The sequence below is a fragment of the Bidens hawaiensis genome, unplaced genomic scaffold, assembly GCF_021521415.1.
Source record: "Bidens hawaiensis isolate Kalapana, Puna unplaced genomic scaffold, B.hawaiensis_p1.1 tig00014826_1, whole genome shotgun sequence".
Taxonomy (NCBI): domain Eukaryota; kingdom Viridiplantae; phylum Streptophyta; class Magnoliopsida; order Asterales; family Asteraceae; genus Bidens; species Bidens hawaiensis.
The window spans coordinates 158,032-180,917 of record NW_027492308.1 but is presented as its reverse complement, the minus strand read 5'-3'; the positions used below and the strand labels follow the sequence as shown (position 1 = coordinate 180,917).

At 38.1% G+C, this 22,886-nt stretch overlaps 1 protein-coding gene across 2 annotated transcripts; it reads right to left on the bottom strand.

Moving 5' to 3' along the window:
* Nucleotides 1-9,970: 9,970 nt before the first annotated feature.
* LOC143547754 (uncharacterized) lies at nucleotides 9,971-12,907 on the bottom strand. 2 transcript variants are annotated; one of them, XM_077039098.1, is made up of 8 exons: nucleotides 12,301-12,907; nucleotides 11,990-12,170; nucleotides 11,755-11,832; nucleotides 11,186-11,546; nucleotides 10,975-11,087; nucleotides 10,726-10,890; nucleotides 10,418-10,650; nucleotides 9,971-10,280 (listed from the first exon to the last, which is right to left on the bottom strand). In XM_077039098.1, the coding sequence occupies exons 4-8, from the start codon at nucleotides 11,508-11,510 to the stop codon at nucleotides 10,121-10,123; spliced, it is 996 nt and encodes a 331-aa protein (XP_076895213.1). In that variant the 5' UTR covers nucleotides 11,511-11,546; nucleotides 11,755-11,832; nucleotides 11,990-12,170; nucleotides 12,301-12,907; the 3' UTR covers nucleotides 9,971-10,120. The 2 variants fall into 2 exon arrangements, with proteins under 2 accessions (XP_076895213.1, XP_076895212.1); XM_077039097.1 differs by having other exon boundaries at nucleotides 11,990-12,095.
* Between the last annotated feature and the right edge of the window lie 9,979 nt (nucleotides 12,908-22,886).

The following is a 22,886-nucleotide window of genomic DNA, read 5'->3' as shown; positions in this document are numbered from 1 at the left end:
CCCCTCTGACCAAAGGACATGCTCAGATAAAGTATTATTATTTTAACTATGGACCAACGGTCCAAACCTTCCCGCCCATAAAGGTCAACTCTCTATGCAAACAAGAGGCTAACTAGTTTAGTTAACTGGACTAAAAGGCTTACATCTCTTCACCTATATAAGAGATGCTTAGTCACAAACAAGAAACAACATATTTGGGCAGATAACACCATCTCCCTAATCTTCTCTTCTTCATTGAGAAATATGCTCTTAGCTTATTTCTTTCTTACTTCAATTACTTCATAGCTTCACCAAGAACATCATCCTAAAACCGATTCCAAACATCACGGTTCTTGATCTTCGGTGATCTATAACAACAAACAACTAACTAGTGAACCTCCTTCTACGTTTTGCAAACGTAGAGGGACACCACGACCTGTGTTAGGTTAACCTGAACCCTTGAAGATTGTTAGCCTAACTAGTCCATTCACTATCATTGGTCTTATCTTTGTTGTAGCAACAATATTATATATATAATTGCATCATTTTAAAAAGATACATGTGCCATGTAACATCCTACTTTTGGTAATAAGAATAATATAAATTTCGTCTATTTATAATGGGTCGTTATCGGGTTATATAAATAGAATACGAGTTGGGCTAGTGTTGGGTAAATGGGTATGGGTTATGAAAGAAAGAAGGAGAGTCTATGGGCTTGAGCCCATGATCCCTAAATATATAAACCATTAATCACCCATTTAATCCTCATTCACACATATTCCATACACCACCCAAAACACACACTTAAGACCTCTCTCTAGTTCTTCCCTTTTCTCTAGCCGAAACCAAGAAGGAAACCGAGCACCGACCCGAGGTAATGATAGTTTAATATTGTATGAGCTTAACCCGTTAGATATAGTCACGAAATGACGAGCCGGCACCGTTAAACCGTTTAAGTCACGAGATCCGGATGGAATCGGGTATAAATCGAACATAAGATGGACTTAGGGATCACCCTAGCTCAGATCTGGATCGAACGGGGCGAAAAACGGTGAAAAAGGAGTTAAAACTCGTTTTTCCGGTGAAATCCCGAATTTCCGGCAATGGCGGCGCCGGAAAAGTGGTACGAGGTTAAGGAATGTCAGAGAATGTTCTGACATTCCCTGACCTAACCCTAGTTCGCTAACAGAAATTTAACGAATTAAAGGTAATTCGCTAGCTGATTCGTCTATAGGAACTTAACGAACTAGCTACAGTTTGTGTTCAATTCGTTAAGGGGAAATGATGACGAATCACCCTGGATTCGTTATAGCCAGTTGGTTAGAAGAGATAACGAATTAGATGGGCTAATTCGTTATATGGACTGGTTCGCGCTATGGACTGATTCGTTAAGGAGTCCAGTTCATTAAAGGGTTCAATTCGTTATAAGAACCAGTTCGCTGGGATAAGCCAGTTCGTTAAGAACCAGTAACGAATTAGAAGTTTGATAAATGACCAGAACAGTCCCTGGACTTAGAAATTACAAAGAAGCCCTTGGACTTTTAAGTTAGCAAATTAATTAATAATTCAAAAATTGTAATGGAAAATGTGTTACGACGGTTAATGGGTTGTCGCCCCTTGGACCCTGCTAGGGGTTGTCGCCCCTAGACCCCACTGCCAGGGGCGCTGCCCCCGGACCGCCGTTCGTTGTGGGTTGTATAAAGATAGAAATACGATATGGGTAGTAATAGTTAATTGATACATGTAATTATTATACAGTTAGCCGTGCCCAACTGAAGAAAGGAATAACTATTAACGGTGAACGTAATTGACTTCAGGTGAGTTTCTAGCCCCATTCCTTGTTATGTTTTCGGGGTTGTGTGCATACTCAATGTGATTAGTTAATACACTTATCATAAGTGATAAGTGTATGCTATATATGTATTATGTGAAATGTATGAATGGTTTCTTGTCGATACATGAACGATATTCGGAGTTGCATGCATTGCCAGGAAATGGTTGATGTTATATGTATGTTGTAAGATGAAGAATGAATGATGTACGTATGAAACTTACGATTATGTATATAGAAAAGTATGTTAAAAAGGTATGGAAGAAAGGGTACCGGACCCTAATAATATTCGAGAATGAAGGGTACCGGACCCTAATAATATCCGAGGATGGAGGGCACCGGACCCTAATAATATCCGAGGATGGAGAGCACCGGACCCTAATAATATCCGAGGTATGTAGGACGAATGCTCTTTATAACGTAAGGTTAGATATGTATGTGTATGAAAGATTGATGGACAGGTTAAGTATGTAATGCGTACCTACGGGCACGTGTATGTGTATGTAAAGTAAGTTATGTGATTAACTAGAACTCACTCAGCGTAGCTGACTTTTAGTATGCACGCAGGTTAACAGATTGAGATAGCTAGTTTGAGCTGGACATATGGCAGGATTGAAGAGGCTGGCATCCGAAGATTGTCATGATGTTCTGAATGTTATGATTTATGTTATGTTTTGAAAGACAAATTATGGATATATGTAACTAATGATTGATATTTTATATTATTCCGTGAAAGTTTTAATTAACTCTAATTTGTAGAACTGTGTTTATGAGTAAATCCAACACCAGAATAGGGCTACCGGTAACGGGGCCTTACAAGTTGGTATCAGAGCAAAGTTCGAGAGATTTAAGCATCCTACATGCTTAGACTCGAACAAAGAATGGGATATAAGTAAGGAAAGAAAGAATATGCCAGTTCGAAAATGCCATGTTTCACTCAAGCAAGCTCAGTAACGGTAAAGAGTATGATTAAATATGTATGTTAATGTTAGCTTAACTGCTAAATAAAGGATATGTGTATATAGGGATAGGATTTCCTGATTGTTTTATTGATTAACTGTTTAAGAGTAGAACCAGCATAAATAGACTCATGAAGGGAAGTGTATAGGACACGGAGAGTAACGTGATCAGCTAATCACAGCTGGCCACTGTTATTACCTATTAGCTTTACTATCCTTGTACTAAATAGTTCCGTGAGTGATGACGTTTGTGTTTTCCTTCCAGAATACAATGGCTGGATCTAGGGCGGTTGTTGGAGTAGGGGGGCGCACTGGATGTCGTGGCAGGCCTCGTCGCGTCCAACGACCTTCGGTAGAAACATCTTCCAACACCGAAGAAGAAGGAAGTGCAGCTGGAGGAAACCTTAACAACAATGAAGGGGTTCAGCTAGATCCCTTAATTCAAGAAGCTATTGTCCAAGCGGTAGCCGCGGATGTGAAAAACATGAATCCTGAGAGATCTGCTGGAAGCCGTGAAAGAACAGCTGAAGGAGTGGGAGGAGGTGGTAGGGAAGACGATGAAGGAGAAAGAGAGGCCTCGAGTGAGGTTAAGTCTGTGAAGTTCGATGACAGGAAAAAGGGCCGAGGTGGTTGCAACTATAAGTCCTTTAAGTGTTGTGACCCGCCGAAGCTAACTGGTTTGGGAGACGCAATCGCTACCCTTCAATGGATAACCGCCATGGATAAAATTATCCGTATTAGCGAGTGTCGCCCCGATCAAGCTGTCGGCTATGCCACCCAATCATTTGAAGAAGAGACGATGTATTGGTGGGAATCGATTGAACAAAGAAGGAGCTGAGAGGAAATCAAGGCTATGAGGTGGGAGGATCTGAAAGAACTGGTGATGAAGAAGTTTTGTGCTGACGCCGAAGTTGAGAGAGCGGAGATGAAGTTCCTGAACTTGAAAGCTGGGACGATGACACATCGTGAGTACACCACCGAGTTCAACCGAATGTCTAGGTTGGTGCCCGAAATGGTCAACACCGAGGCTAAGAGAATCAAGTGTTATGTGAGGGGACTGCCACAAAAGGTTCGCATGCTGGTCAGGGCGAATAAACCTGCTACTTTTGACTCTGCTGTCGAACTCGCAGAGATGGTTTATGAGGATCTGGCTGCGGACGATGTTATGGAGGGGGAAGAGAAGAAAGACAAGAAGTAGGTCGCTCCAGTTAAACGACCGGGTACCCAGTTGTGGAACTCTAAGGACAAGAAGCAGAAGGTGTGGGAGAGAAAGACGTTCAAGACGCGTGGGAAGGTGCACGGTGGAGAGTGCAAGTGGGGCACTGGTTCGGATGTGTGTCACAAATGTGGAAAAGCTCATGCTGGGGAGTGTAGACTTGGAACGAATTCCTGCTATAAGTGTGGGAAGGTGGGCACTATGCTAACGAGTGTGATGTAAAACCCGCATGCTACAAGTGTGGTAAGACGGGTCACATGGCAAGAGAGTGTACTGATGGTGGAGCTGGAGGTAGTGGGAAGAAAGATGCCGATCAAACTAGGCCAAGGACTAGGGCCTACATGCTAACCCAAGAACAAGCCAAGCAGATTCCGGATGTGGTGACTGGTACGTTTTTAGTAAACGGTATTTCCGCTTCAGTATTATTTGATTCGGGTGCGAATAGAAGTTCCGTAGCTACCCCGTTTAGTAAATTAGCTAAAATGAAATGTTGTCGAGTGTCTGAAACTTTTATAGTAGAAACCGCTAGTGACGCTTCGGTTAAAATAATGAGAATGGTTAAAAACTGTAAGATAGAATTAGAGGGACATGAGTTCCCTGTTACCTTGTATGTTATAACCTTAGAAGGATTCGACGTAGTTTTGGGAATGGATTGGTTGTCTGAGTACGAAGCTCAGATAGTGTGTAAGAATAGGATAATAAGGTTAAAAGCCTTGGATGGTAGTGCGGTGACGGTTTATGGTGATAAGGAGAGTTCTGGGCTTAATGTCATTTCGATGATGAAAGCCGAGGGATTGTTAAGGCGAGGGTGCGGTGCCTACCTGGCGTATGTTCTCAACGCTACGGCCGAGACGAAAGAGATGAAAGATGTTCCTATTGTGCGTGACTACCCAGAAGTATTCCCAGAGGATCTTCCGGGGTTGCCACCGGAGCAAGAAATAGAATTCCAGATAGATTTAGTACCAGGAGCCCAGCCCGTCGCGAAAGCGCCTTACCTTCTAGCACCGTCCGAGATGAAAGAATTGATGTCCCAACTGCAAGAACTCCTCGACAAGGGTTTTATTAGACCAAGTGTTTCTCCGTGGGGCGCACCAGTGTTGTTTGTGAAGAAAAAGGATGGAAGTATGAGAATGTGCATAGACTATCGCGAGTTGAACAAGCTTACGGTAAAGAATAGGTATCCTTTGCCAAGAATTGATGATCTGTTTGACCAACTGCAAGGTTCAAGTTGGTTCTCACGAATAGATCTCAGATCAGGCTATCATCAGCTGAAGGTGAAAGAGGCAGACATCCCTAAGACAGCGTTTCGGACGCGGTATGGACACTACGATTTCCTCGTGATGTCATTCGGTCTCATGAATGCTCCTGCAGCATTTATGGACATGATGAATAGGGTGTGTCGGCCAATGTTGGATAAGTCAGTTATTGTCTTCATCGATGATATATTGATTTATTCAAAGAGCGAGACTGAACATGCTGAGCATCTGAGAGAGGTATTGGAGACTCTGAAGAAAGAGAAGTTGTATGCTAAGTTTTCGAAATGCGCGTTCTGGTTGCGAGAAGTGCAATTTCTAGGCCACGTGATTAATCCTGAAGGGATTACCGTGGACCCAGCTAAGATTGAGGCAATAACGAATTGGAAGACTCCACAGAATCCGACTAATATACGAAGCTTCCTAGGGTTAGCTGGCTACTATAGGAGATTCATCGAAGGTTTCTCCAAGATAGCCGCGCCGTTGACCGGTATGACCCGAAAGTCGATAGTATTCAGTTGGGGTAAGTTTCAAGAAGAAGCTTTTCAGGAGTTAAAGAAGAGACTCACACAAGCTCCAATCCTTGCTTTACCCAATGGTGACGAGGACTTGGTTGTTTGTAATGATGCTTCGCATCGTGGGTTAGGTTGTGTGTTGATGCAACGAGGAAAGGTGATAGCTTACGCGTCTAGACAGTTGAAAGTCCTTGAGAGTACTTATCCGACGCATGATTTAGAGCTAGCAGCAGTAGTGCATGCCTTAAAGATATGGAGGCATTACCTGTATGGTACTAAGTGTACTATTTACACGGATCATAAAAGTTTAAAGTACTTCTTCGAACAGAAAGAGCTGAACATGAGACAGAGGAGGTGGTTGGAATTGATTAAGGACTACGACTGCGACATTAAGTACTATCCTGGTAAAGCTAATGTGGTCGCTGACGCGCTAAGTCGTAAGAACGAGGAAGTCATTACAACAGTGAAGTCATACTAGTTGATTATGAATTCAAGTCTGTTTGATGAAATCATCAAAGTACAGTCTGAAGTGTTGGTAAATGAAGGGCTAGTGAAGAAAGAAAGGATTTTCGGTCAGAAAGACGAGTTGATGGAAAACACTCATGGTGTTAAGACTAGGTTTGACCGTATGTGGATACCACGCCATGGAGATCTCAGAGGTCGAATCTTAGATGAAGCTCATAAGTCAAGATATTCGATTCATCCAGGAACTACGAAGATGTACCAAGATTTGAAAAGAGATTACTGGTCGCCAGGCATGAAGAATGATGTAGTAGATTATGTCAGTAAATGCCTAACTTGCTTGCAAGTCAAAGCAGAACACCATAAACCTTATGGAAAGATGCAGCCTCTAGAGATACCAGAATGGAAATGGGAACACATCACCATGGATTTCATAACTAAGCTGTCTCATACTACTAAGCATCATGATACCATCTGGGTGATAGTGGACCGTTTGACCAAAAGTGCTCACTTTCTGCCCATACGAGAGGCCATCTCGTCAGAAACGTTAGCAAATTTGTTCATAAAAGAGGTTGTGGCCAAGCATGGAGTGCCGTTATCGATCGTGTCTGATGGAGATACTCGATTCACTTCGAGGTTTTGGAAGAAGTTACATGAAGCTATGGAAACGAGATTGAACATCAGTACGGCGTATCATCCTCAAACCGATGGACAGTCTGAAAGGACGATCCAAACCCTTGAGGATATGCTACGTGCTTGTGTTTTAGACTTTGGAGGAAGTTGGGATGATCATCTGCATCTAGCAGAGTTCTCCTATAACAACAGCTACCATTCAAGTATTGGTATGCCACCGTTTGAGATGCTTTACGGTAGACGATGTAGGACCCCGGTTTGTTGGGGAGAGATTGGTCAGAAAGAGATGGGAAGCCTAGAAGTTGTGCAAGAAACCTCTTCGAAGTTCGATCGGATCAAGGCAAGAATGAAAGCTGCTCAAGACAGACAGAAGTCGTATGCTGATAAGCGGCGACGACCGATTGAGTTTAACGTTGTTAACAATGTGATGCTCAAGGTCTCGCCTTGGAAAAGAATTATCCGTTTTAGGAAGAGGGGGAAGTTGAGTCCAAGGTACATTGGACCGTTTAAGATCATAGATCGTGTAGGTGAAGTGGCTTATAAGCTAGAAATGCCAGAAGAATTAGAAGGAATTCATTCAACCTTCCATGTTTCTCACCTAAGAAAATGCCTAGCTGGTGACACGTCTCATGTGCCATTAATGGACATTGAGGTTGATGAACAGTTGAACTATATTGAACAACAGATCGAGATAGTTGACCGCAAGGAGAAGCAACTTTGTCACAAGGTTATACCTTTAGTGAAAGTGATATGGAAGCATCGCAAGGGTTCAGATGCTACTTGGGAAGCTGAGGATGAGATGCGCAAGTTTTACCCGAATTTGTTTATGTAATAGTTAGGTTTCGGGGACGAAACCTCTTTAATGAGGGAAGACTTGTAACATCCTACTTTTGGTTATAAGAATAATATAAATTTCGTCTATTTATAATGGGTTGTTATCGAGTTAGATAAATAGAATACGAGTTGGGCTAGTGTTGGGTAAATGGGTATGGGTTATGGACTTGGGTTATGAAAGAAAGAAGGAGAGTCCATGGGCTTGAGCCCATGATCCCTAAATATATAAACCATTAATCACCCATTTAATCCTCATTCATACATATTCCATACACCACCCAAAACAAACACTTAAGACCTCTCTCTAGTTCTTCCCTTTTCTCTAGCCGAAACCAAGAAGGAAACCGAGCACCGACCCGAGGTAATGATAGTTTAATATTGTATGAGCTTAACCCGTTAGATATAGTCACGAAACGACGAGCCGACACCGTTAAACCGTTTAAGTCACGAGATCCGGATGGAATCGGGTATAAACCGAACATAAGATGGGCTTAGGGGTCACCCTAGCTCAGATCTGGATCGAACGGGGAGAAAAACGGTGAAATACGAGTTAAAACTCATTTTTCCGGTGAAATCCCGACTTTCCGGCAATGGCGGCGCCGGAAAAGTGGTACGAGGTTAAGGAATGTCAGATAATGTTCTGACATTCCCTGACCTAACCCTAGTTCGCTAACAGAAATTTAACGAATTAAAGGTGATTCGCTAGCTGATTCGTCTATGGGAACTTAACGAACTAGCTACAGTTCGTGTTCAATTCGTTAAGGGGAAAGGATGACGAATCACCCTGGATTCGTTTTAGCCAGTTCGTTAGATATGGACTGGTTCGCGCTATGGACTGATTCGTTAAGGAGTCCAGTTCATTAAAGGGTTCAATTCGTTATAAGAACCAGTTCGCTAGGATAAGCCAGTTCGTTAAGAACCAGTAACGAATTAGAAGTTTGATAAATGACAAGAACAGTCCCTGGACTTAGAAATTACAAAGAAGCCCTTGGACTTTTAAGTTAGCAAATTAATCAATAATTCAAAAATTGTAATGGAAAATGTGTTACGACGGTTAATGGAAATAAAATTTTTCCAAGCTGACCTGGCAGCTCGACCCCAGCTAGGGGCTCTGCCCCTTGGACCCTGCTAGGGGTTGTCGCCCCTAGACCCCGCTGCCAGGGGCGCTGACCCCGGACCCCCGTTCGTTGTGGGTTGTATAAAGATAGAAATACGATATGGGTAGTAATAGTTAATTGATACATGTAATTATTATACAGTTAGCCGTGCCCAACTGAAGAAAGGAATAACTATTAACGGTGAACGTAACCGACTTCAGGTGAGTTTCTAGCCCCATTCCTTGTTATGTTTTCGGGGCTATGTGCATACTCAATGTGATTAGTTAATACACTTATCCTAAGTGATAAGTGTAAGCCATATATGTATTATGTGAAATGTATTAATGGTTTCTTGTCGATACATGAACGATATTCGAAATTGCATGTATTGCCAGGAAATGGTTGATGTTATTTGTATGTTGTAAGATGAAGAATGAATGATGTACGTATGAAACTTACAATTATGTATATAGAAAAGTATGTTAAAAAGGTATGGAAGAAAGAGTACCGGACCCTAATAATATCCAAGGTTGAAGGGTACCGGACCCTAATAATATCCGAGGATGAAGGGTACCGGACCCTAATAATATCCGAGGATGGAGGGCACCGGACCCTAATAATATCCGAGGATGGATGGCACCGGACCCTAATAATATCCGAGGATGGAGGGCACCGGACCCTAATAATATCCGAGGATGGAGGGCACCGGACCCTAATAATATCCGAGGATGGAGGGTACCGGACCCTAATAATATCCGAGGTATGTAGGACGAATGCTCTTTATAATGTAAGGTTAGATATGTATGTGTATGAAAGATTGATGGACAGGTTATGTATGTAATGCGTACCTACGGGCACGTGTATGTATATGTAAAGTAAGTTATGTGATTAACTAGAACTCACTTAGCGTAGCTGACTTTTAGTATGCACGCAGGTTAACAGATTGAGACAGCTAGTTTGAGATGGACACATGGCAGGATTGAAGAGGTTGGCATCCGAAGATTGTCATGATGTTTTGAATGTTATGATTTATGTGATGTTTTGAAATACAAATTATGGATATATGTAACGAATGATTGATGTTTTATATTATTCCGCGAAAGTTTTAATTAACTCTGATTTGTAGAACTGTGTTTATGAGTAAATCAAACACCAAAGTAGGGCTACCGGTAACGGGGCTTTACATGCCAATGTCCTTTTCAAGTACATATAGTAGTAACCATGTGAAACAAGGTGGAAGCTACGTAGGTAGTACACTACACATCCTTTTAATTTTCAAAGTTAATGTACTTGATGAGCCAATATCCCTCAAACTAAGCACTTGATGAAGTTAGATCGGATTTATTGAACCATGAAGCGCCCCTTTTGTCCTCGAGATTTCCCCGACGACTCAAGCTGCAACAAATGCAACTTCTCCACAAATGGTTCCAGGACTTCAGCTTCTTCTTCGGGTGCAAATGCCATGCAAATGCTTAGTTCTTGAACCGCCTTCCCATAATCCCTGAAAAAGATAATGATATGTCAACCCAACCTCAACCATACCAAAATTACTTATTTTGGCCTAAATCCGTTCTGACACTTTACGACACATCTAACGCGTCCATTATGTCACTTTTATATTAAGAAATGATCTCGTACCTACTATAGTACCACATCATACCATAATCCCTCCTCAAAGCCCAATTATGCGGCTGCAGGATCAACAATCTCTCTGAGGCCATGATAGCCAACCTAAGATCTTGAGGGCGCAACAAGGGCATACTAGAACCATTGAACTTACTCCATTTCTCATTATCATCATGAACGGGTCTAAGCGGAGAAGTCAACATCAATCCATGGTTCATTCTTGAGGCGCGTTTCCAGTGAAGCCTCTACAAATATTTTAAAAAATTAAGAAAAATGACCAACGGATGAAGTTTTTCTCATAGTTTTAAGCAACTTCTTACAATCAAATTAGCAAGATAAATCCCTATTATGTCCCGGTTTGTAGCAATGTCAAGATCCGGAAGTGAATTGCATGTTAAGTCAGACGCCATTGACTTTGGGTCCTCAACACATCGTCCATTAACAATCCCAAACAAGCTATGTCCTGAATTCACCTTAAAAAGCTCCTGGGCACAAAAAAAGCTTTCATTTTTCATATTTCAAAGTTCTTTATGTAATTAACAGATTATTTGATCTAAAGTTACATGTACCTCTGGATTCCCTGTTTTAGGCCAAATCAAAAAGTCTTCACCGACCCGCGACCCGACAATGGTCAAATTCAATCTTCGACAAATCTCAATGTATATTATGCTAAGCAAAATCGCTGCCGAAAAGATAGAAAAAAATCACATTCAAAATAACAAAATAAATAAATATATAAAAAATGCATGTCATATATAAATACAACAAACATATACATACCACTGCCATATTTGGAGCATAAAGCAGAATGCAAGTATGAACATTTTGAATCTACAACAAGTGGTCTTCTAAAGCCAATAGATTCAAACAGAACTTTGTTAACAGCCTCCAAAACTTCAACCAAATGGCACCCTATGTCTTTTGAAACCAATTCAACTTTGACTTCTTTTGCTATGTTGTCTAGTTCTAACATCCAATCATCAATTTTCTTTCCTGCCATAGGCATCGATTCAATGCAGTCCCAATCTTGATAATCAGACAGCACATTAGTATCATTCCTTTCGGTTTGGAATGAATGTGCATCCATCTCACGGTTATAAGCCATAAACGCTTCATCTTCGGCTGAAATATAAAACAAAGTCTGCAAATCGCGTATAGAAAAACAGAATCATCAAGATTTGCTATTTTCTTAGTTAACAAATAAACACTACTAACAAAAGTTTTCTCGTATGCATGCGTATAGCTCGATTTCCATGTAAAATTTTCTGAATAATTAATAACATGTAACAATTTTAGAATAAAGTTTAGTGCTTTATTGATATAAAACAGGACAAGAAAAGAAAGTTCACCTTAGCAAGGGATATATCTTTATCCTTTGACCGAAAAGATATTTGTTGTGTAAATTTTTCTCTTGCCGAAATAAGAACCTGAATATTGTTCATGATCAAAGATTATAAACATTATAAAATATAACTAAACAAGGGTGATCCAAGCACTAATATGGCTAAATAAGTATAAAGTTACATAAATGCATAAGGGTATTAAAGAAATGACACAAAATGTAAAGTTAACATGAATTCAAACCTCATGACAGGTTTTTGAAGCATTAGATTCATGAGTTTTCACGTTGGAGATCGTTGTCACGGGTGAAAAGCTTGATGTCCTCTTAGTAGGTGTGTGATCACCATACCTGAATATGGTAATTCAGAATAAACCATATTGCCATATGCACAATATCTTCTCCAATTCACTAATATATGCCATACTAGTAACAAATACAACTAAATAATATCAAATTACTGAAAGTTCATTAACAAGACACAAATCCCATTTCAAGATTTTATATTTTGGAATTGTTGTTTAAAAACTAAAAACAGCTCAATAATAACAAGTACCTGATGGTCAGCATTGAAGATACAAGCAACATTCTTTCTTCAAGAAAAGTTGAAAAGGTTTGAACTTTGAAAGAATCAAGTGAGATAATAACAAGAAAGATGAGGAATTTATGAACTTAATTGGAATTTTGGGAAGATTAATGGCTAGTTGATGATGATGACATCAAATTAAAAAAAGAAAGTTCCCAATGACAAGGAAGACAATAATGGTGATGATGATGCAAATGAAAAGAAAGAAGAGCGAAGACAGAAGTCATAGTGGAAGATGACATTAGAAGAATTGGCAACATCCATTGGATTGTTTTGTATTCTTTATTCTGATTTTGATGGGATTTAATTTCTTTCTCACTCTATACATATACACACACAGAGACATATAGATGTCTAGAGAGAGATGATGATGATAACATTATGAATCTAATTTGTAAATTTATAGGGTGTGGGGCTGGAAGTGAAACAAGGAAGAGGGGCCATGCTAGACATATATATATGGGTGATGGATAAGGAGTGAATATATATTGAAATTTTATCATATGACAAATGTAGGTGAATGTGCTTTTACTCCCACCAATCATAAATAAATGCTAGCTGCTTTTGTTTGGATCTGATTCTTTAACTTTTTACATCATTATTTTTTAGATGGTTTATGAGTTAGATCTAACAAAAACTAGCTCTTTACAATTTACATCAATGTTTATATGTATATATGAATTGTTTAGAACTTGAAGACGTTTTTAGAAGCATGTACATTCGATCTATCCGCTCCCAGTTTTGAGGCTGGCATGTCCATTAGGTCTATCGCTCCCGATTTTGAGGTTGAGGTGGCGTCTGACCCCGCTCTTCACTATTGGACTGGGTTTGGAGAAGGTTGTTTTCGGAGCTGCGGTTTCAATGATGTCTTAATAAAAAACGATATTTAATATATAAGAAGGGTTTTTTTTATTTTTTGAGACATTTATTTACTTTGAAGCAGTTTATAGATTAAAGTATGGTTTATCTACATGTCAATAAATATTAATGGATAAAATTATTGTCGTATAAAAAATCTTTTTTTAGGAATACAAACTACATGATTTTCATATAAGTTACTACAAGTTGAATTCTTGTAATGTTTAGGTTTTATAATTGATATTTTTATGTAATGTTTAATTTAATTAATACAGTACACAAATTTTGATGTTCAAACTTCCAATTTTAGAACCTCTCTCTAATTTTATATTATTTATATATTTTTTGTATGTTTATTATATTAAACAATACCAAATTAAAAATAAATTTATGAAAATAAATAATGGGTTATTAAATAAATGTAAAAGTTGTCGATGATGCTTCTAATGCAATAATTTCCAAGATCACCCCCCTCTTTGGTATTTTAATAAGTAATAAGTTGAATAGCAAAATATCAATACGTGTTTTTTACATGAAAATCAAGTATAACACATATAGAAGTCAGAAATCAATCAAATTGGGTTTCAATCACATGCTTATTAAAATGATACAAAATTAAAATACTAAAATGTCCAAATATCTATAAAAACGAGGGACTATAATATAAATATAAAATATATAGAAAATCAAACACTTAATTATTGAGAACAAAAAATAAAAATATATAATGTTTATATCTTTTTATTTTTTTAAACAGGAAAATCCTGTATTTATATTCTGGATTTAAACTCATAACATTACACTAAAAGTAATGATTGTATCCTTCAAATTTTACTTTTGCTAGAAATAAAAGCAACAAACTAATTTGTTAAGACTGACAAAGAATTGTTAAGACTGACAAAAGTAATGATTATATCTTTTTAGAGGTGGATGGATAATCATGGTAAATTATGATAATCAATCAATGGGAAAGTCATGCTAAAACTAGAGAGCATATCAAGATTTGTTAAGACTGACAAAGAATTATAGAGGAAAGATATATAAAGAAATAAAAATAATTTTGTTTTTTATTAACCAATGGCCTAACCCTTTTCTCTCACTCTCCCCCACTCCCTTTCTCCATTGGGTTCCCATGCCAAGTTGGATGTTCAACCCTATTTTTATTGACTGGTGGCCTAACCCTATTTTTTTTTTTCTTTTTTTTTTTTACACAAGTGAGACTTGAATCATAAACCTTCTCTTTTTTCAAAATAAAATTTTTGAAGGTCACTTCAACCACTTGAACAAGAGATTATTGATGTATTTTGTGTATAAAATATATGATTATAAAATAAGGGTAAAGTTAAAATGCAAAGGGAGACAAAAATGAGAAGTGTGAGATTGATTTGTGGTCACACAAAAATCTATAAAAAAATCAAAATTAATAATAAAAAAAATCATAACTCAAAATATATATAAAAAACGAAAAAATTTTGAAAACCAAAATGCTTCCCTCATCATTCCTGTTCAAAAAAATAATAACGAGAAGACATCATAAAGAAAATGAACAAACAACACAATGATAAATTAAAAAAAGACACAATATGTCTCAAAATATAACATATTGTTGAGTAATATAACACAATATCGAGAAAAAAAGACACGCTAAAGAAAAAAGACACAATCAATGATTAAAATAAACAAAAAAAAACACAGTTTAAATAAAACACTACAATGATATTTTCCTAAACATTGTGTCTTTTTTAAGTTTATTTTTTATTTTTATTTTTTAGAACGAGGAAGACGATGAAAACATTTTTGTGTGTTACATTTTTCGTTTTTTTATTAAATTATGATTTATGTTTTTTTTATTAAATTTTGAGTTATGATTTTTTTATTAATTTTTCATTATTTTTTTAAAAAATAAAATATTTTGTAACTTTCGCATTTTTTTCCTTTTATAAAATAACCTAACCCTATAAAATAATAGAGTATAATGTAAAAGGATGAAAAGAGAGTGCCATGGATAAGGTTGTTGGCCAGAAAATATGGAAATTATTGATACTGGCGTAGCTGGATGCCATCATACTTGATTGATGAAAATTATATACAGAAATGTTAAACCTTTGTTAAATTTAACCAATTTCTTAATGATAAAATAATAATGTTTGATAACACATATACATTTATTTTGGATTATTTTATATGCTATTATCCTACCTATAAAAGATATGTAAAATAAGTATCTAGAAAAATGTATTCATAGTTTATTATGAAGAAGGATATATTCAAATCCTTAGGGATTGGATGATGACTAGATGACTTAAATTATTCCAAAACGATTTCATTTTGGTCCCTATGATTTCAACTCATTTTGACAATTTTAGTCACTCATCTTTGGAAACTTCTACTCTTTATGCTTCAATCATGTACGAGTTGATGTCATCTTTGTTTCTTTATTTCTTAATTTTTAAATACGTAAAAAAATATTATAGTATATATGAATCCAAATCACTAAGAAATTGGTTAAAAGCTTATGATAATACGAAAGGATAGAAAAGCTTAAATACAAAAGGATAGAAAAGCTTATAGCATATAAGAAATTTTAGCTTTGAAAGCGAATTCAACATGTTTGAATCCAAATCATATGATTATGTGATCTAAGTACATAAGGATAGAAAAGCTTATGGAGAAAACAAAACCTTATCCAATCATCACAAAATTACATTGATCATCTAAGAAACTCGATAATCAGCCTAAATCATCAATCTTGTACGTACGCCCCATGATGAAGTTGTTTACAAACTCATGTAACCCGATCGGTTGTAACTTGTAACTAATCAATAGTACGTTCCTACTATTGATGCCTTTGACAATGACTCATCCTTCTCTTCTTTGATACCAAATTGCATCGAATTGATGGCAACAACTTAGTCATACCCGGTTATACAATGCATGGCAGATAATCGTTGTCATCATGTAGATCAATACCATGTTCATATCAAAATCAACATCTTGGAGTTGTACCCAATACTCAATTCCATTTCTATAGAATATCCATCATTGAAGTATAGTGACTTATTGATATGTTTAATCCCGCATGTCCACATTTACCTTAACACACAACTAGCATTTACCATAAAATTCAATCTTTTAATGTTATAGTCAAGTAAATATGTATATTTTTTTGAGAATACTTTAGGTGGGAGACTTTTTTTGTTGTGAAAGATAACAAAAACATTAAACATCTAGTTTTTAAATAAATTTGTCTATTAAAACTGGGAATAATTACAAAAACCACATTAGTATATATTTTAACTTATATAATCATAAGTTCTACCACCATCTTCGAATATTCTTAAAGAAATTACCAAGTAGTACTAATTTATATATAACCAATATAAAGTTTACTTAATTATTGTTATCATTCAAAAAGGAAGTAAAAAAAGATGGTAGGAAAAGGACATGCGTGGCTACTAAATCATTGCCCTCATAGCTAGGGACTAGAGAGAGTGAGTTGAGTGACAATAGACACAACTATAAGCTGGTCTCAAAACTAGTTAGGTAAATTTAGGTGTACACGGACCGAACGAGAGCATGTCTGTGTCCGTCCGTTAAGCTTTTAACGGACAAACGGACAGTTCACGAACACTCTACCGAACGAAAATTCATGTCTGTGTCCGTTCATTAAGAAATTGAGTTTGTTCGTGCCCGTCCATGTCCGTCCGTTAATTTTGTAACGGACGTTAACGGACAATAATGGATAAACGTACACTAATGGACATTAATGGACAAACGAACATGTGAAACCTTAATGGACAACGAACAATAATGGACAAATATAAAAGGTTACATATTAATACCAAACATAAATCTAAACAAATTCACCTACAAATTTGAAATTACACCATATAACAACCAAATATACTTAATACTTAATATATTAACATAAAGTGGATCAGTATAATATAAGAGACATCAGACATGTATAGTAATATAAAAGTGTGATTAATAACACTAGTAATTCCACAATTAAATTACAATATTTGATAGATCTAAACACTAACGATACCGGACGGACATTACCGGACGTAATCGGACAAACGTTACCGGACGTTGTTGGTGCATGATGTCAGTAGTTCAGTGTCAAGTGTCTGTAATCGTGTTAGTTGGATTTGTGTTTTGTATGTAGCGAAGTTAGGAACAAGTTCGCTGATACATGCGAACTTGATGAGTAAGCGAAGTTAGGAACAACTTCGCCTGAACATGCCAGGCGAAGTTGTCTTGTTATATAAACATTAGGTTACGGCTTAGAAGTAAGCAAGTTGATCAGTTAATCATTGTATCGAGTTTACGAGTCCAGTGTTTGTGATTGATATCACGTGTTTACGGTTGCAATATAACGAATCTTTGCTTATTGTAACGTGTGTTCGATTGTGTTAACGTATATCGTCTTCTACACTCGTAACGTCTTACGTAGGGATTCCGCACCTACGTAGAACGAGATATTCCGTGTAGATCCGGCTGGGAACCTACAATTGGTATCAGAGCTTTTGCTCGTGATTGTGTGGTTCGGGATTATCAAGCGGGTGTAGAAATCGTTCTGTTTGACTATTCGCGGGACGAGTTTACCGAGTTATTGTGTCCTGCTCACCTCCCACCATCATAAACAACCCATAACACCTTCGCATACCTCGTAAAATCCAGAAATCAAACCTGCAAAACCATCGTGTTCATCAGGCGAAGTTGCCGCTACTGTTCGTAGGGTTTCGGCGAAGATATAAGGTTAAGCGAAGTTATCCACAACTTCGCCTACCTCTCAAGTTCGCTTATCTCAAGCGAAGTTATCCAGAAATTCGCCTACTTCACAAGTTCGCTTATCTCAAGCGAAGTTATCTACAACTTCACCGAATCAGGCGAATTTAAAAAGGGGAGCGTAGTTAAGAATCAGCGAAGTTAAGACTTAAGCGAAGTTATCCACAACTTCGCCTACAGTACTGTTAAGAATAAAATTTTTATTTTTCAAGTTTCTTTGTGTTTCGTGAAAGATGACTTCAATAAATATTACGGAACTGGTGAAGATGGAAGTGGAAGCGGGTTCAGCTACTAAGGCACCGAAGATGCTTAAGGGAACCGATTTTGTGGCGTGGAAAGATCGGTTTGAACAATATGTCAAATACCAAGATGCTAAGATGTGGGTGTGCATTCAAGATAGATACATTCCACCAACTGCTGAGTATGAGGGTCGTGATCAGATTAAGAAATACAACAAGATAGAAGAAGAAGAAAAGAAAATGTATGAGGCTGAAAGCAAAGCTCATGCAGCAATAACAATGGCTCTTCCACAAGAAATTCTTCACACCTTCAGGAAGTATAAAACTGCTAGAGAGCTTTGGGAAGCACTTGAAAACCGATTTGAGGGTAATGTGGGGATTCGTGCATCAAAGATTAAACTTCTCAAAACCCAATTCTCGGTGTTCAAGTATCTGAAGAATGAATCACTTGATGATATCATCACGAGATATTATCATCTGATGACAGAACTAAGCAATTATTCCATTGCTTACAAAGAAGATGAAATCGTAGAAAAGCTTCTTGATGCTCTCCCACCGAAATGGGAGATGTACACTGTCTTGATGAGAGAAGACAAAGAGTTTGCCGACTATGACTTGGAAACAGCAGTCAATAAACTAAGAACTTTTGAACTTAACATGGTTCGTAAAGAGACACCAACTGATCAGGTTCAGGATCCAGGAATGTATGGTGCAAAAGTTAATACAAGTTCAAGTTCGAAGTCTGAATCATCTGCTTACTACTCAAAGGGAGAGTCGGGCGCTAACTCAACACATGAAGGACATGTATCTCTCAACATGAATGGTGATGTGTGTTTTGTAGCTGGTGGATCAAATGCTTCTAAACCTCAAGCAACCAAGAGTAGTTTTTCCCCAAGTGTTTCGAACAACAACTACTCTAAGATGCCCATGAGTGTTAAATCTGCTGAACAGCAGTTTGCTCTCTATGCATCTTTCATTGCTTCGTATGAAAATTACATTCAAGGCAAGATTGTTGATCCTGCAACGTTAGACGAAGACTATGATCAGATCGACGCTGATGATCTGGAAGAGATGGATCTGCAGTGGCAGATGGCGATGATTGTGAGAAGGGTTAAACGGTTTATGAAGAAGACTGGTAGGAAGTTTGTTGGTGAAAGACCAAGTTTTGACAAGTCAAAGGTGCGATGTTATAACTGTCAACAGAATGGCCACTTTGCAAAAGAGTGCACAAATGAACGTGTTGAACGTAGTCAGAACAGGTCTACACAGCAGAGTGGGGGTGGTAATGAGAATAGAGCCATGATATCCAGACAGAACGGAGAGTACAACTGGAATCTGCATGTTGAGGAAGTGTTTGAACAGGCTAATTTGGCGAACATCGAAACTGCAGAAAGTGAGAAGGTGACTGGAGAAAATCAAGCTTTCATGGCCGATGTGACAGATCAGCTCTCCGAGGTAAGTACTAAATTCCCTTGTACTAAATGTGAAAATCTGTCTGAACAATTGACAACTATAACTGATCAGTTTGTTAGTTTGGATGCTTAATTTAAAACATTAAAAGAAGATCATCATTTCACTAAAGCTAGAGAAAACAGTTATAAAGTAAAAATAAAAGCTAGTGAGAAAGATATTAGGAGTCTTAAAGCAAATCTAGCTGAAAAAATTCAAGTAATTGATCTTAGCTAAGAAGTGTTAGAAGAGAAAACCAAACTAATAGCTGAAAGGGATAAACAGATAGCTGATCACCAGGTGAAAGTGGTGGAACTAAACAGGAAACTTGAGCAATTTAGAAATTCCTCCGCTATACTTGATCACCTCGTTAGTGATCAAGGTTCCCCAGTTAAAAGGGGAGGAATTGGATATCATGAAGTTCCACCACCGTACAATCATAATTACACTTATGATCCTAGTAATCAGAAATCTGTTGATGTTGATTTTGGTCAGACAGTTCCGGTTAAGATTACTATTAAAGAACCAGAAGTTAGTAAAGGCAAAACAAGTAAGCCTGTTTCGAGTGTTAAGATTTCTGTTCCTAGTCCTGTCTCATAAAACTCGGACAAGTCATCCGAGTCGAGTGAGACAAAAGAAAAGGCAGTGTTACCAAAAAGTGGAGAGAAACATAAAACAACTGAAAAGAAATCTCCACTAAACCCGTATGTCCCACCATATGTGAGACAAACGGGCAGTAATGCAGCCTCAACATCTAAAACAACTATTGAAAAGAAAGTTGAATACAGGAGTTGTTTCAGATGTAATCAATTAGGACACCTAATTGCTGATTGCCCTCTGAAGCAGAGATTCAGAGGTGTGAGGCCTTCGAAAACTGAGAGTAGAACTAACGGTAATCACAATAATGGTAAAAATGAAAACTCATCAAAGTTCAGACATTGGACTAATCCAGGTTTTCAAAGAAAACAATCTCAGTTTTTCACTGCTAACAACCAAACCATAAGTAATAATTCATTTAATTCATGAAGGTTTGGATGGCCTCATAGTCAATCTACAAGAAGGTATCCTTTTAGGACTTACAGAAATTATTCTGATACTAACTTTGGACAGCCAAGGTACGGGATGTATCGACCCAAGACCAATAGGTCTTGGGTCCCCAGATTTTAATCCTCTGCTTTAATCGTGCAGGAACAGTTGAACAGAGCTGCAAACAATCTATGGGTTGTGGATAGTGGCTGTTCCCGGCACATGACGGGTAACAAGAACTTGTTACACGAATGGAAACCTGTTCAAGGAGAAAGAGTGAGTTTTGCTGGAGAGAGCGGTGGAAGGATTACAGGAATAGGGACGGTGACTAACGGAAAAATGACGTTAGAGAAAGTGAATTTCGTTGAAGAACTGAAGCATAATCTGCTGAGTGTATCACAGATCTGTGACAAAGATTACACTGTGCACTTTACCAAGAATGAAGCGATCGTGCTGTATCCTGGTTTCAAGGTACCAGAGGAATGGATAGTTATGAAGGCTCCAAGAGAAAAGAATACGTATATTATGGACATGAGGTCGACTGAGATGGCCACAGAAGAATCTTGTCTTCTGTCAAAAGCAACTGAATCGGAGTCCGAATTATGGCATAGAAGAATTGGGCATATTCATCTTCGGAAAATGAACTACATTGTCAAGAATGGGTTGGTGCTGGGTGTTCCCTTGAAGAATTTCAACTTTGAAGACCAATGCTTATCGTGCAAAAAGGGAAAGCAACACAAGAAATCCCATCATACCAAGAAGGTTAATTCAATAGTCAGTACCCTAGACCTACTTCACATGGATCTCTTCGGTCCCGTGAATGTAAAAAGTCTAGGTGGAACATCATACTGCTTGGTGATAACTGATGATTTCTCTCGATATTCTTAGGTATATTTCATGAAGTCAAAGGATGAAACGGTTCAGATGGTAAAAAATTTGATTACCAAGGTTGAGAATATCATGGGGAAAAGGGTCAAATACATCAGGAGTGACAATGGGACAGAGTTCAAAAATTATGAGATGGAGATCTTCTGCTTACAGAAAGGGATAGAACACCAGTACAGCGCTCCGTATACTCCGCAACAAAATGGAGTGGCTGAGAGGAAGAACAGAACGTTAATTGAAGGAGTCAGAACCATGCTGGCTGATTCGAAACTTCCTGTGGTGTTCTGGGCTGAAGCTGTTGCAACAGCCTGTTATATCCTTAATAGAGTTTTAACTGTTAAAAGACTAAATAAAACATGTTATGAACTTATGCATGGGAGAAAGCCCAACTTGAGTGGTCTCGAACCATTCGGGTCCCCGTGTTCGATATTAAAGACAAATTCTAAATTTGGTGAAATAGCCGACGAAGGCATTTTAGTCGGATATGTTGTTGGGACTCCCAACAGACGAGTCTTTAATACATCAACCAGCAAGGTTGAGGTGGTGTGTAACACTGATATCACAAGTTACAAATCACCAAAACCAAGCACGGGACCCGCTGGGGTTTTCGTCTATGATAGACTTTTTAAATATTTTAACATACCTTACTTGGATTGTGCAGAAGTTGATGAAAGAATAGCTACGAAGATGATTTACGATGAGGAAGACAATGTTGTGCAAAGACCGCTGTACGATGAATGTCAGCCTTCCTCGTCAAATGTTGTCGATACCCCTGCTACCTCTACAGAAGAGGAATTCTTCAATCCGTTTCACTCTCAACAACAATCACCCATTGATGAGCTACCTTCGAACCTGGAAGACAATCTGGATGTCTGTTCGGTTCCGACTACGAGAGTTCACAAAAATCACCCTTTGGAGAACATGATAGGTGATCTGTCCGACAATGTACAAACAAGACAAAGCTTGAATGAGCACACCTGTGTTTACACAAGCATTAAAGAATCATGCATCATTAACAAATGCTTGTACACCTGCTTCATCAGCCAGATTGAACCAAAGAACTATCAAATGGCTCTCAAGGACAGCTCGTGGGTCGAAGCCATGCAAGAAGAGTTAGCCCAGTTCAAGAAGATGGAGGTATGGAATTTGGTTGCAAAACCGAAGGATGTGCATGCGATTGGCACAAAATGGGTTTTCAAATGCAAGAGAGATGAGAAAGGGATTATTATCAGGAACAAGGCGAGGCTGGTTGTAAAAGGTTTTAATCAACAAGAGGGGATCGATTACAATGAGGTGTTTGCTCCT